The following is a 14,659-nucleotide window of genomic DNA, read 5'->3' as shown; positions in this document are numbered from 1 at the left end:
AATACAAACGTCTCAAAAATGAGATCGACAGGAAGTGCAAAATGGCTAAGCAGGGATGGCTAGAGGACAAATGTAAGGATGTAGAGGCCTATCTCACTAGGGATAAGATAGATACTGCTTACAGGAAAATTAAAGAGACCTTTGGAGATAAGAGAACGACTTGTATTAATATCAAGAGCTCAGATGGAAACCCAGTTCTAAGCAAAGAAGGGAAAGCAGAAAGGTGGAACGAGTATATAGAGGGTCTATACAAGGGTGATGTACTTGAGGACAATATTATGGAAATGGAAGAGGATGTAGATGAAGATGAAATGGGAGATATGATACTGCGTGAAGAGTTTGACAGAGCACTGAAAGACCTGAGTCGAAACAAGGCCCCCGGAGTAGGCAACATTCCATTGGAACTACTGACGGCCGTGGAAGAGCCAGTCCTGACAAAACTCTACCATCTGGTGAGCAAGATGTATGAAACAGGCGAAATACCCTCAGACTTCAAGAAGAATATAATAATTCCAATCCCAAAGAAAGCAGGTGTTGACAGATGTGAAAATTACCGAACTATCAGTTTAATAAGTCACAGCTGCAAAATACTAACACGAATTCTTTACAGACGAATGGAAAAACTAGTAGAAGCCAACCTCGGGGAAGATCAGTTTGGATTCCGTAGAAACACTGGAACACGTGAGGCAATACTGACCTTACGACTCATCTTAGAAGAAAGATTAAGGAAAGGCAAACCTACGTTTCTAGCATTTGTAGACTTAGAGAATTTGTTGACTGGAATACTCTCTTTCAAATTCTAAAGGTGGCAGGGGTAAAATACAGGGAGTGAAAGGCTATTTACAATTTGTACAGAAACCAGATGGCAGTTATAAGAGTCGAGGGACATGAAAGGGAAGCAGTGGTTGGGAAGGGAGTAAGACAGGGTTGTAGCCTCTCCCCGATGTTGTTCAATCTGTATATTGAGCAAGCAGTAAAGGAAACAAAAGAAAAATTCGGAGTAGGTATTAAAATTCATGGAGAAGAAATAAAAACTTTGAGGTTCGCCGATGACATTGTAATTCTGTCAGAGACAGCAAAGGACTTGGAAGAACAGTTGAATGGAATGCACAGTGTCTTGAAAGGAGGATATAAGATGAACATCAACAAAAGCAAAACAAGGATAATGGAATGTAGTCTAATTAATTCGGGTGATGCTGAGGGAATTAGATTAGGAAATGAGGCACTTAAAGTAGTAAAGGAGTTTTGCTATTTGGGGAGCAAAATAACAGATTGTGGTCGAAGTGGAGAGGATATAAAACATAGGCTGGCAATGGCAAGGAAAGCGTTTCTGAAGAAGAGAAATTTGTTAACATCCAGTATTGATTTAAGTGTCAGGAAGTCATTTCTGAAAGTATTCGTATGGAGTGTAGCCATGTATGGAAGTGAAACATGGACGATAAATAGTTTGGACAAGAAGAGAATAGAAGCTTTCGAAATGTGGTGCTACAGAAGAATGCTGAAGATTAGATGGGTAGATCACATAACTAATGAGGATGTATTGAATAGGATTGGGGAGAAGAGAAGTTTGTGGCACAACTTGACCAGAAGAAGGGATCAGTTGGTAGGACATGTTCTGAGGCATCAAGGGATCACCAATTTAGTATTGGAGGGCAGGTGGAGGGTAAAAATCGTAGAGGGAGACCAAGAGATGAATACACTAAGCAGATTCAGAAGGATGTAGGTTGCAGTAGGTACTGGGAGATGAAAAAGCTTGCACAGGATAGAGTAGCATGGAGAGCTGCATCAAACCACTCTCAGGACTGAAGACCACAACAACAACAACAACAACAACAACAACAACTTTGCCCCCCCCCCATGCCATACCTTGCATCATTCCATTAACGTGCCACATAACACCCTCCCTGGTTATCTCACTCCCAGAACAGACTTTTCCTAGCATTCAAGATCCCTCGAGTTCCAGCATGCAATTTCTTCCTTTGGGGTCATTTGAAATCTCTCTTCTGGTGTGAGCCTCACACACTGCCCAGGAACTGAAGGATCAAATTCAGGAGGAACTTAATTGAATTCCAGTGCCAGTCCTGCAAGTTGTGATGCCTACCTTCTGCAAAAGACTTGAAATGTGTGTGAAGGAAAATGGTGGGCATGTATATGATGCTATTTTCAAGTGATGGGCATTTCGAATTGCAAGTATTGTTAATTCATGTTGCATATCTTTTAAATCACTGAGAATAAATTTGTGATGCCCTGGAAGTTTCATAACCACCCTCTTAACTGCTACACCTCCTACTCTCTCTCTTTCATTCAACTACAACTTTAGATTTCATCCTTGCTAACTTATTTATTGAGCTGCAAAATAAATAAATATCAGGGTTAGCAGTTTGACAAACAGAGAGGATGTCATCTGTGAACAGAAGATGCAAATACAGCATGCCACATTCAATAAGATTATGGAACACAGAACAAGAAAATTATTTTAAACAGTCAAAGTCAAATTTTTTGCTTGTCATTGTATCATTCTAATTTTTCCTCTTTTTCTGTTGTGTGACACTTTTATCCTTTTCATGACTGATACATAACTTTCAAAATCTGCCTATTTACATACCTGGCTAAAAACATCACGTGAGCACAGAAGCACTCTTGCCATGATTGAGAGGTACATAGACATTACCATAGGATAGTCTTCACCTCGGTAAATGGCCCTGTAAATAAGCAAAATTATTTAATGGAATTTTATAACGCGTATTATAGTAATCATGTCAGGATGCAACATTCAGTTATTACTAATAGGCACATTTCAAGGTGAAAACACTAACCTTACTTTTCTGCAAGTTCCATCATCAAGGATGAAATAGGGATAGGACAGGGAATTTTCGAAAGGTGCAGTTGGTCATTTAGACCCCAGGACGAGAGGTAGGAGACAGGTCTGAGTGGCATCCAATTTAACCATCTCTAACCAAACCCTCTTTTGTCCCTGACATAGGTTAGTACTTGTAAGCCATTCTGTGTCTTTGTAATTTCATAGTTTTCTCAACTAAATTTTCCTTTTGATATTATGTTAATAAGTTTAGAGGAAGAAGAGGAAGGAAACAACTCTATTATAAAAGTAGGAAGCCCTGGGTTTGGGCAAATCTCATATTGGAGCAGAATTTATCAGGCCACCTCTGCTCTTGAGATTTTATAATACAGTGTGCTCCGAAGTAACATGTGACGATGGTATGATTGGGCCTTTTGGAAATTGTATGTGATATTTTCTATTGCTGTGGCTATCATTATATGATCTTTGCTTTCTGTATTAGCGAGATTACTACTTGCATGCCAGTACCACCGCCTTATGAAAGAGTTTAGTACCAACAATTTTAAACCCACCCATGTACACCACTAATATAGCATAAATAGTTTAAAATATTAAAGCAAGGTTTTGAGAAATGACAGATACGTATTTACGTGTTGACAATGTTCATAACGTTTTATTTATCTTGATTGTGAAACAAACGATTTTTTATGGAAGTGCAGAATTTTGGTAATGGCATATAAGAGTAGCAGGAAAAGGGACTATGGTGATATGATGCTAGTTATGGTATGTAAATAAAACTTTTCACAAAATGAAAATGGGGTGCGAAAATTGGAAGACCAAACTCTGACAGTACAGTTTAGATTTACGAGCTTTATTGTGCAAATAATAGGAAATGGGAAGACACATGTGGTGTGCTGACAGTTGTGATATTTACACTTAATTTCTTTCTGACATTTATTGGGAAATATTTCACTGCAGACGTTAATAAATAATATCTCACTGCCTAATATTCAACAGTTCTTGAATAGCAGAGAATCATTTGCAACTTCCTATTTTTTAAAGGCTGAGATAAAAAACTATGCACATTAACAATATACGAAAATATTTAGCCCTCTGCATGTACCATAAGTGGCAAGCTCACTTTGATGTCCCAAACCAACTGTGAAAGAGTAGGAATGTCAACGTTATATGGGAGCTCATGTACACAAATCTGTGATGCCTTATGCTCAGCAGATAGTTCTATAATCTTATTTACAACATCCACGATCAAAACTGCTGCAATATTTTAAGGATGATGCAAAGCTCTATTTGAAAACTAAATTTGGGATTGTTAACTGTGGATACCACAGATAACTGGAATGCTATCTTTGGCACTTTTCTGTTCCAGAGTTTTTGTCTGCCTGAAATACGATTTGAGTAGATTAGTCAGTTGGACTCTGATATAAATTTATTAGTAATGTTAACCATTTTTCTCATATTTGAACTCATTAATTGAGCTCTGCAACCCAATTACAGCAGTTATTAATCTATGAACCACCCCATCATTAGAATAACAATGCCTCCTTGTCAACGTGCAGTTTTCAGGAAGACAAAGATGATAAACAATTGCAAACTACTCTAGCTTTACCAGTTTGTAGCAGTTGTCCAGTAAATGACTTTTCTATCTTACAGCCATGCTAAACCAGTATATTGTAAAAGAATATATGTAACTATTGAAAACACTCACTCAAATATTCGTGGAAGCATGGGCTCCAAAATTTCAGGGAAAAGAGTTGGTGCAGCTCTTAGACAAGTTTCAACCAAGCGCATTGTCATGATAACACCTTCAGATCTCATATCAGCCAGCATGTCATTGCATAGGTTGATGATTACCTCACCATATGTCTACAAAGAAAGAACACAATGTCAGCTTAATATTCAAATAATCTTCCACAACATACATGAAAAACAACTTTACTACTGTGGTAACTATATATAAACAAAATATGTCTGCTTGTGTCTGTATGTGTGGATGGATATGTGCGTGTGTGCGAGTGTATACCTGTCCTTTTTTCCCCCTAAGGTAAGTTTTTCCGCTCCCGGGATTGGAATGACTCCTTACCCTCTCCCTTAAAACCCACTTCCTTTCATCTTCCCCTCTCCTTCCCTCTTTCCTGATGAGGCAACAGTTTGTTGCGAAAGCTTGAATTTTGTGTGTATGTTTGTGTTTGTTTGTGTGTCTATCGACCTGCCAGCGCTTTCGTTCGGTAAGTCACCTCATCTTTGTTTTTATATATATAAACAAATACTGAATACACATCATACTGCTTGAGCATGTGGCGGAGTGTACTTTAAGCACTACTATCATTCTTCCACTTTGTTACATTCATTCCAAATTTTTTACATTTATTCAGGAATACTGAGCGAGGAGAACTACTATCAGTAAGCCTTTGGATGAGGCCGAATTCCTCTGATTTGGTGAGATGTGCAAGGGTAATTAAAGTTTTAATTGCCATCTTAAAAAAATCAAGTTGCAACAATGAAACTTGGTGATGGTGTTAGTCCTCCTCTACATATTCACTGTTCAATATGACACATTTTCCAATGATGGATGAGTTGGCAGGGATCTTGGTCATTGAACTCAGCATTTTGGCTGTTCAGGAAATTTCCCACATCAAAAAACACTTTGTTGCCATTCTGGACATGCCTGCCATGCAATAGTTTCTTCATTGCAAGAAAATAACAACAGGACACTGGGTGCCATGCCAGGAGAACACAAGAGTGGAGGCAAAATCTGATAGCCCAAACAAGCAGCATGTGTAACTATGGGTGTTGTAGTGGAGCAAACACATTCCCTCAGGCAGGTTCCCGCAATATTGTCTTTATAGTCTTTCTTAACTCTGTATGGAGATCTCGAAAGTGTGTGTGCCTGCAATGATTTGCCTCTTATGAGCATAATCTATAGCACCACAAGGCAGTCCTGAAAAACACTCGGCATCATCTTGTCCAATGGTGGCTGGATCTTTGCCTTTTCTGGCAGTCATGAATCCACACATTTCCAAAGCTAACTTTACTCCTTGTCTAGTGACCATAGTGATACATACAGAATTCTTCCAGTGTGATTAGGTGGCTAAACAAGGTATCTGGATTGGCTTGAAACAGCAACATTTCAATGCTGTCTTGGTTTGACGGGTTTGAGTGTGACCAGCCCAGAAAGTGGCAACCTTTGTCACATTCCTAAGGTTACGCAAGATTTTGGAAACTGATTTTCACTTTTTCCAGTATCGATTGTGAACACTAGAGCACCATTTCTTTTGAAATTCCTGGTTCTTCACAGAGATGGTTTGCTACTTCATTCTTTATCATTGTTTGACCACACTGGAAGCATCTGCACAACCAATGACTGTGTCTTACAATCGTGAGTTGTTGCTGTAAATTTTCACCAAATTAGCATGGATTCTTGCAGTGCTGTTTCCCTTCATATAAAAATTGCTGCATGATACTTCACTTTATCACTGAGCTGTGCCATTTTGTTTTGACTTCTCTAGGGAGTTGGATGAATGAGGTTTTTCTATACTACCTCTTAAGCAAGTAAATCTCATTTCATTTCAATTCTTGCAATAAATCTCAATCTGAGATAAGTTTTTCCCATGGCTGGTTTTAGCTAGTTTCGCTGCTTCAAGTTGCTCCAGAAGCACATTCAGACATTATACAGCTGTTGCACTTTCCAGCGACGGATCTCCAATTATGTAATTAATAATAATTATAATGTATCTACCTGCCTACTTACATGAACAATGAAACACACTTATTTCTGAAACAAAATAATATCGTAATACATAAAAACAGAAGGGAAATGAGCCACACATTCTACAAACACCTGGTCAACCTTACTGATATAAAACTAATTAACCAAGAAATAAATCTGCTAGAAAAAGAACCTAAATACAACATCAACATACACATTGCACACAAGACAGTGGAGAATCTTATCACAGAAAGTGAATACACAATAAAACAAGAAAAAAGAAACAGTAACACTAACTTCAATGCAGGTGTGACAAGAGTGTGCACAATACAGGAAAATAATAACAACACTGACAGAAACCAAAAGTGAAGAAGCAAAAACTTCCAGAAAAATAATCAACAAACTTACAAACAATGGGGTTCTCTTCTCTAGATCAGACAAGGGCAACACCATTACAATAATAAAACAGGAGGAATACAAAAACAAAACCTTAAAATTTCTAGAAGACAATAACATAACAAAGCTAACCAGTGACACAACAGAGATACCAGAAAAATACACAGAGACTTCTAAAAACATCTCACACATATTCACAAAATAGAAAGTGAAATTGCTAAAATAAAAGAACTGCAAGGCACCCACAATGAACAGCAAAGTAAAGCTTCACAAGCAGGATATTCCAGTACAACCAGTTGTAATTTCAGAAGTATGCCTGCTTATCACCTATCCACAGAATTAACACATAGTTACAGGAACATTATGTACACACAGACAACAGTAGTATACACAGCACTGAAGAGCTGATAGAAAAAATCAGACATCAACATACCCACAACAGTCATACTCACATTATTCGACATCACATCCATGTACACGAATATCCCCACCACTGAAATCACCAATGTCATCAAACAACAATTAGAACAACAGAAAGATATTCTAAAAACCCACATAAAACATACAGCTAGCATTCTACAACTAATGACAGAGAAAAAAATATTTCTCATTTGACAAACAGTTCTACTCACAAGATGGGCTTCCCATGAGGTCACTTGTCAGTGGACTCCTAGCCAACAACTTCCCCAATCACATTAAAACAAAATATTTGAATTAATAGTAAGATGCAAACAATATAGGGTAGTATACTGGTATTGCTATGTAGACAACGACATATGCTTTCTAGGTGAAATATCCATTTGCATATAACATCATCACAATGACATATGCACAGCTCACCCAAAAATGAGTTTCGCCACAGAAACAGAAAATGACAAAATGTTAAATTTCCTTGACCTCACAAGTCATGGCCACAACAGACAACACAAATTCTCCATATGCAGGAAAGTTGCCTCCACCAGCACAACCATACACAAATACTCTAATCAGCAGATTGCACAAAAACTAGCTGGTTTCCAACATATGCTGCACAGACTGAAAAAATTTCCTATCAGTGAAGACTATGTCAAAAATGAGTTACAGATAAACTAATAGCTGTAGAGAATGGACATGATACAAAGCATTATAGAGACACTGAAACACAAAACTAAACCAAAAATAAGGGGGACATGTAGAGAGCACACGCACACGCGTGAGGGCGCGCGCGCGCGCACACACACACACACACACACACACACACACACAAACCAGCTAGTAACCAACTTGTAAACGCAGACACACAGAACACAGATGCACGTGAACCCAAAGAACCTCAAAAAACAAGGGCTAAAAATAACCTACAGAACAGGTAAATCATTAAAGAGAAAACTAAGCACAACCAATACAAACACAAACAAATACAACACACTGCTTTTACTGACTGACATACCAGGATTGCAAATCAATTTGTATAGGATATACAAACAGAAACGTTACATCAGATAAACAAAATACAGAAGATCATTAAAGAAAAACAGCTGTCATTCTACATTTACTGAACACATTATAGGCATGAAAGGCTATCCAACAAAAAACTAATAGCAGAAGAAAACTATCACAGACAAAAAGCCGTAGTCAAAGGAAAACAAATAATAAAGGAATGCACAGCTTTCTGCAATAGAACTCTGTTCTCTGCCCTCAAAGAACTATCAGACACTCCCTACCCATAAACAACCTGACCCCCTCCCTCACACACACAGAAAACTAAACAATTAAACAAAAACGTTAAAATCTTCATCACACACACACACACACACACACACACACACACATATACACACACACACACACACACATACAGAGAGAGAGAGAGAGAGAGAGAGAGAGAGAGAGAGAGAGAATCCCTACAATTATCTGTCATTTACATATGTTATAAATAGCAACAATCCAGTAAAACTTCGTTGGAGTACACCTTAATCTATTTTCACATCTGACAATTTTGCCCTTTTAAGATCCACAAGTTGAGTTCTATCAACTTACAAATCCTAAATCTCGTACCCCATTATTTCACATTTTTTTCACTAGGAAAAAATGTGGAAGTACATCAAATGCCTTGGAGAAGTCAAGGAACATGTTACTGATTGAACGAAGTGACCCACATTTCACACAATTACCATTCATAGAATACTACAGATGTGATTTTTGGTCTCCAAAAAGGTGTAATACATGTACAAAAAATGTTTTCCATATTTCTACAACAGACTGAAGTCCACAATATATGTTTATAGTTTTGTGTATCCACCTAATTATCCTTCTTGAAAACGGAGACAATCTGCTCTTTATACCAACTGCTTGGAATGCTTCCCTGGGTTAGTGTTTAACGATTAACTACTCCTAGAAGGGAAGGAAATTCTTTCTAATAAACTATACAAATAGAACATGTATCCTATCAGATCAAGTTGTCTAACACCTGTCAAATGATTTTAGTAGTTTTTCCTCGATCATTTATCTCAATGTCCGTCTTTTTGGCAATCCTACGAACCGTACTACAATCTTCCAGAGTGAAACAATATCTAAAGATTAAATTTAGTATTTTTGCTTTCTCTGTGCCACCCCTGTTCCAGTCCCAGTAATATCACAAAATAATTGTACAGATTAGTGATTCATTTATTGACTTTACATAACAGCAAAACTACTTAGAATTTTGCGTCAATCATGGAGGCACAAAATTTTATTTACAAAATCACTAGACACCTGACCTTATGTTCATTCATTTGTTTACCAATGAAAAACTAGAATGTTATCCCCATAATATGGAAGTTACATAGTCACATGTGAAATACAAAATAATGGTGGATATTTTCCCAGAATCCCCATAAATAATGGACCTTGCCAAGGTGGGGAGGCTTGCATGCCTCAATGATACAGGTAGCCCACCACAATGGTGGGGTATATGCCAGAGAAACGTGTCGTTCACATAGAGGGGCTGTAACCTTCTCAGCAGAAGCATGGGGCAACAGACTGAAGGACTTACTGATCAGACTTTGTAACATTCAGTCAACATATTGTTATTGCAAGAGGCTGCAAAACAAGGGGAAACTACAGCTGTTATTTTTTCACACAAATGCAGCTCTACTGTACAGCTTACGGATGATGGCATCCTCTTAGGCGAAATATTCTGGGGGTAAAATATTCCCCCATTCAGATCTTCAGGCAGGACTACTGAGGATGATGTAGTCATCAGGAGAAATAAAACTGGCTCTCTACAAATTGGAGGCTGGCATGTCGAAACCCTTAACTGGGCATGTAGAAAGGGAAACTGATAGGTTGAAGTCTGATAAATAGGAAATTTGAGAATTGTGGCGGCAGGAAGAACAGGACTTCTGGTCAGATGAGTTATGAATACAAAATCAAATAGGGGTAATGCAAGAGTAGGTCTAATAATGAATAAGAAAATAGATATATGATTGAGTTACTGTGAACAATATACTGACTGCATTACCACAGACAAGGTAGACAAAAAGCCATCACAATAGTACGAACATTTATATGCCTCTAGTGGAGTCAGCTAACGAAGATTCCTAACAGCTGGCAGAGCTGTTGCCACCTTTCAGCTGCACAATACAAACACATTCAGGCGAAAACAACAGCCATATAAAACTGTGATAACAATGAGGCACTGTCACAGAAACATATATAAAACAGCGTTAGGTGAATGGTTGAGGGAGATGTGCCAGTCATGCCAACCTCACTGTAACTGTCAGGTATCAGTTTTGCCTACTATATCCTCCACAAATGATAAAGAAACAGTAACATTGTGTGACGAGATTAAAAAACAGATAATTTAAGAACAGAAAAATTTGTGAAGGGGGACTGGAATTTCCTTGTTCAAAAAGGAACGAAAAATAGTAGGAAAATACAGACTGGGAGAGGAATGAATAGAGGAAGCCATCTGGTAGAATTTTGCATAGACTTAACAATCATTGCTACCACTTGGTTTGAGAATGATGTAAGACTGTGTATGTGGAAAAGACTTGGAGACTTTGGAAAGTTTCAATTTGGTTATATAATGCCAGGACACAGCTTTCTAAACCAGATGCCTTCTCTGGAGACTACCTAGACCAGAGAGTGCAGAACCCCACTCAAGGTGAAAATAGAGTGGTACTTGTGGTGTCACCGCCAGACACCACACTTGCTAGGTGGTAGTTTAAATCGGCCGCGGTCCATGTAGTACATGTCGGACCCGCGTGTCGCCACTGTGATCGCAGACCTAGCGCCACCACCAAGGCAGGTCTCGTGATACGAGAGTGGACTCGACCCCCAGTTGTACGAGAACCAAGCTACCGACCAGTTGTATGCGAACCTAGCTATCGCCCAGTGGTACGAAGCCTTTCTCTCTCATTAGCCGAGAGACAGAATAGCCATCAGAAGTTAATGGCTACGAACTAGCAAGGAGACATTTGTATCAGTGCCTATAGCTTACGTGTATTCAAGAGAGATGTATTCCAAGGAATAAAGAAAAGATAAGTACTAAGCATCTACATACTTTTCTTCTTATTCATTTATAAGTTCTCATGTTCCAGACTTCACGCCCGTCTGCGTTATGCTGTGCGTGCACTATCGGCCCCAGCGTTAGTCTATAGTTCATTTTCAGAAATCAACTCCACAGTGTCGGTCCAGCTACCGACACTACAATACTTATGGCAACAAATAGACCTGACTCTCTGAGGATGTCCACATTGAAACATCAGTGAACATGAAGTAGTTGTGGCAACAATGATTACCAAAGAACAAATAAAACAAGAAAAAAGATATCTATGTTCAGTAAACTACACAAAAAAATCGGCAGTGTCATATCTCAATGAGGAAGTTTAAACTTTTACCACATTGCAGGAGCTTGTAGAGGAACTATGGCTTAATTTTAAAGGAATAATTTACCACACAATGAAGAGATATGTATCCAGTAGAACAGTTCAAAATGGGAGGGGCCCTCCATGGTATACAGTCACTATGAAGAGTAGATAGAGAGATGCTGAATGAAAAGTGTTTGGCTGTCATGAGAGCAAGCCTTCAATGAGTACTGTAGCAGATCATTGTCAAATGATCTTTCAAAAAATGGTTCAAATGGCTCTGCACTATGGGACTTAACATCTATGGTCATCAGTCCCCTAGAACTTAGAACTACTTAAACCTAACTAACCTAAGGACATCACACAACACCCAGCCATCACGAGGCAGAGAAAATCCCTGACCCCGCCGGGAATGATCTTTCAGCAAACCCAAAGAAACTATGACCTTTCACAAAACCCAAAGAAATTCTGGTTGCATGTAAAGGGTGCTGGGGGCACGAAAGTTAGTGTCCAGTCACTAATGAATGAGACAGGAACTGAAATTGAGGATAGCAAAGCAAAGTTGAAATGCTTAACACTGTTTTCAAATATTCCTTTACGAAGGAAATTCAGGAGATTTGCCCCAATTTAATCCCCATACCACTGGAAAGATTAGTGAAATAAGTATTAGTGTCAGTAGTACTGAGAAACAGCTGAAATCATTATAATTGAACAAAGCTCCAAGGCCAAATGGACTCCCTACCGTATTCTGTGCTGAATTTGTGGCTGAGTTAACTTCTCTTCTAACTATAATCTGTTATAGATCCCTCAAACAAAAAACTGTGCCTAGTAGTTGGAAGAAAGCCCTGGTAACACCCATCCACAAAAAGGGTAGTAGAATTGATACAAAAAAACTACCATCCAATATCATTGACACTGTTTTGTTGCAGAATTTTAGAACATATTGCAAGCTCATATATAATGAGGTATTGTGAACAGAATGACCTCCTCCATATCAATCGCCATGGCTTCTGAAAAGATCAATCACGTAAAACCCAACTCTCACTTTTCTCACATGACATACTGAAAGTGTTGGATCAAAGCAGTCAGGTGGATGCAGTACTTATATATATCTGCACTGCTGTCACAAGGACAGTGGGAAAAGCCTGGAGCAACTCTTTTGACTGTTTTAATGAGAGAGCGGAGCTCATCTCTTAAGTCATCGTAGTTTGCATCAGTGTCCTCATTCGCGGAGGTGTTTACGTTTCGTGGGCATTTCCCTCTCTGGTCCATTCCAGCAAACATCTACCATGGCCTGTTGGTCAGGCGGGTGTTCTCTATTCGGTCCGTGCCCGTTGGAGACTTCAGTAGTACTGGAGGCAGCCAGGTGTTCCCTATTTGGTCTGCGCCCACAAACAACTTACTTTGCGGAGAAGACTGGGTTGATCATTTCAGCCCACTGGCCGGCGTGATTTACATCAGCATGTGGGCAGTGACCATTTGCATCATTTTCCACAAGAGGCTGCACTGGTACAGCCTGAGAAAGGGGGAGCGGGCAAGGGGCTTGCGATACCCTTTCCCCTCATGACATTACTAAAACTAAGGCCAAGACTAACTGGTCAGGCCAGGTTGTTATTGGCACGCTGCTTAGTGTCTGCCTTTAGGAAGTTGTCACACCTGCGGTAGCGAGCAACATGCAGCACTGGGATGTTTCCTCTGGCTTTGCTTTGCCCTCACGACTTTCATGCTGCCCAGCGCATTTTACACATTTGGGCAGCATAGTGCAGAATATAGTTACATGATTTAGGCCCTGGCACCGAAAACAATGTACCCTCTGACCCTGGATGCAAAACTTTTTGACCTGTATTCCATTGACACTTGCGATTCTTTTCAGCTGGAATACTTTCATGTTTTCTACATTATCAATCAGGATAACCATAAACGGTGGGGTCTGTTTATTGGTGTAGTGCATTTTCACGAGGGAAACCACTTGGACACTGAAACCTAATTCTTCCAGCTCCTCCTTGAGGTGGGCTGGGTCCATTTGAAAAAGGTAGCTAGCAAAAGACTATCGTGAGCAGCTTGAGCGGTTCAGGTGAGTAGGTATAATATGACAAGATGTTGGGTCTTTGCCACACCCATAACTGCATCGTAATCCTCACGAGATTTTACTATTAGTTTGAAAGTGTCGTGGCATGCTGTTTTAAGGGGAGTTGGAACGCCCTAACCCGACAATGTTAAATTTAGTGACGTGGCTTCCCTGTTTTTCAGGAACCACTGTAGCCATTGACATGAAACTTAACAGGATATTAAACTGTATGTTATGAGTCCACTGAACTACAATAACTGCATTTCAAGCCACTGCTTTTGGAAATAAATTTTTTTAATTATATGGTTAAAATTTTGTTTACTTTTTTTGTAAATTATCCTAAATAATTTTAATTATACACAACATTATGTTCTTCTTTTAGTTCAGTAGACTCAGAATATGTATGTTATTACTCCCTGAAAATTTGAATACTCTACTCGAAGTTGTTTCTGAGATTTATGGAAAAATGCGCCAGAAAATGTAAATTTTCAGGAAATTCTAAAGTTTCGGAAGACTGCAACTCACTTAATATATGCTTAATTTTTTTTTTATTTTTAGTCACTCACAAGCACCTTGCACCATACTGTACATCATCCACTTGTTCTTTTTCCAAGTCTTTTTTCTTTTCTTCTTTCTGGACTCCTTTGAAGCCAACTGTGTTGCATACTCTGCTTTATCAATGCGAACCTTGTCCATCTGTTCAAGTTGTCTGATGCAGTTTGCTTCATGATTATTTCCCATATGCTGTAGCACTTTCACCCTATCAAAGTTGCCATCATTAGAAGCATCACTGCCTTATGGTCTCTTCGTGAGATATACGTAGGAGGGAGCAATATACTGCT

At 39.0% G+C, this 14,659-nt stretch overlaps 1 protein-coding gene across 5 annotated transcripts in view; it reads right to left on the bottom strand.

Annotated features, from left to right (window-relative positions):
• LOC124805364 (importin-11) overlaps positions 1-14,659 on the bottom strand; it is a 176,231-nt gene that overhangs the window by 27,992 nt on the left and 133,580 nt on the right. For all 5 annotated transcript variants that reach the window (XM_047265914.1, XM_047265912.1, XM_047265917.1 and 2 more), the window contains exons 15-16: positions 4,524-4,681; positions 2,606-2,702 (exon numbers count right to left, since the gene is read on the bottom strand). In XM_047265914.1, coding sequence (XP_047121870.1) covers positions 2,606-2,702; positions 4,524-4,681 — 255 coding nt within the window. The remainder of the gene's footprint in view (positions 1-2,605; positions 2,703-4,523; positions 4,682-14,659) is intronic.

The sequence above is a fragment of the Schistocerca piceifrons genome, chromosome 7, assembly GCF_021461385.2.
Source record: "Schistocerca piceifrons isolate TAMUIC-IGC-003096 chromosome 7, iqSchPice1.1, whole genome shotgun sequence".
In the NCBI taxonomy this organism is placed as follows: domain Eukaryota; kingdom Metazoa; phylum Arthropoda; class Insecta; order Orthoptera; family Acrididae; genus Schistocerca; species Schistocerca piceifrons.
The sequence above is the reverse complement of the archived record's forward strand: the minus strand, read 5'-3'. Positions and strand labels throughout refer to the sequence as shown.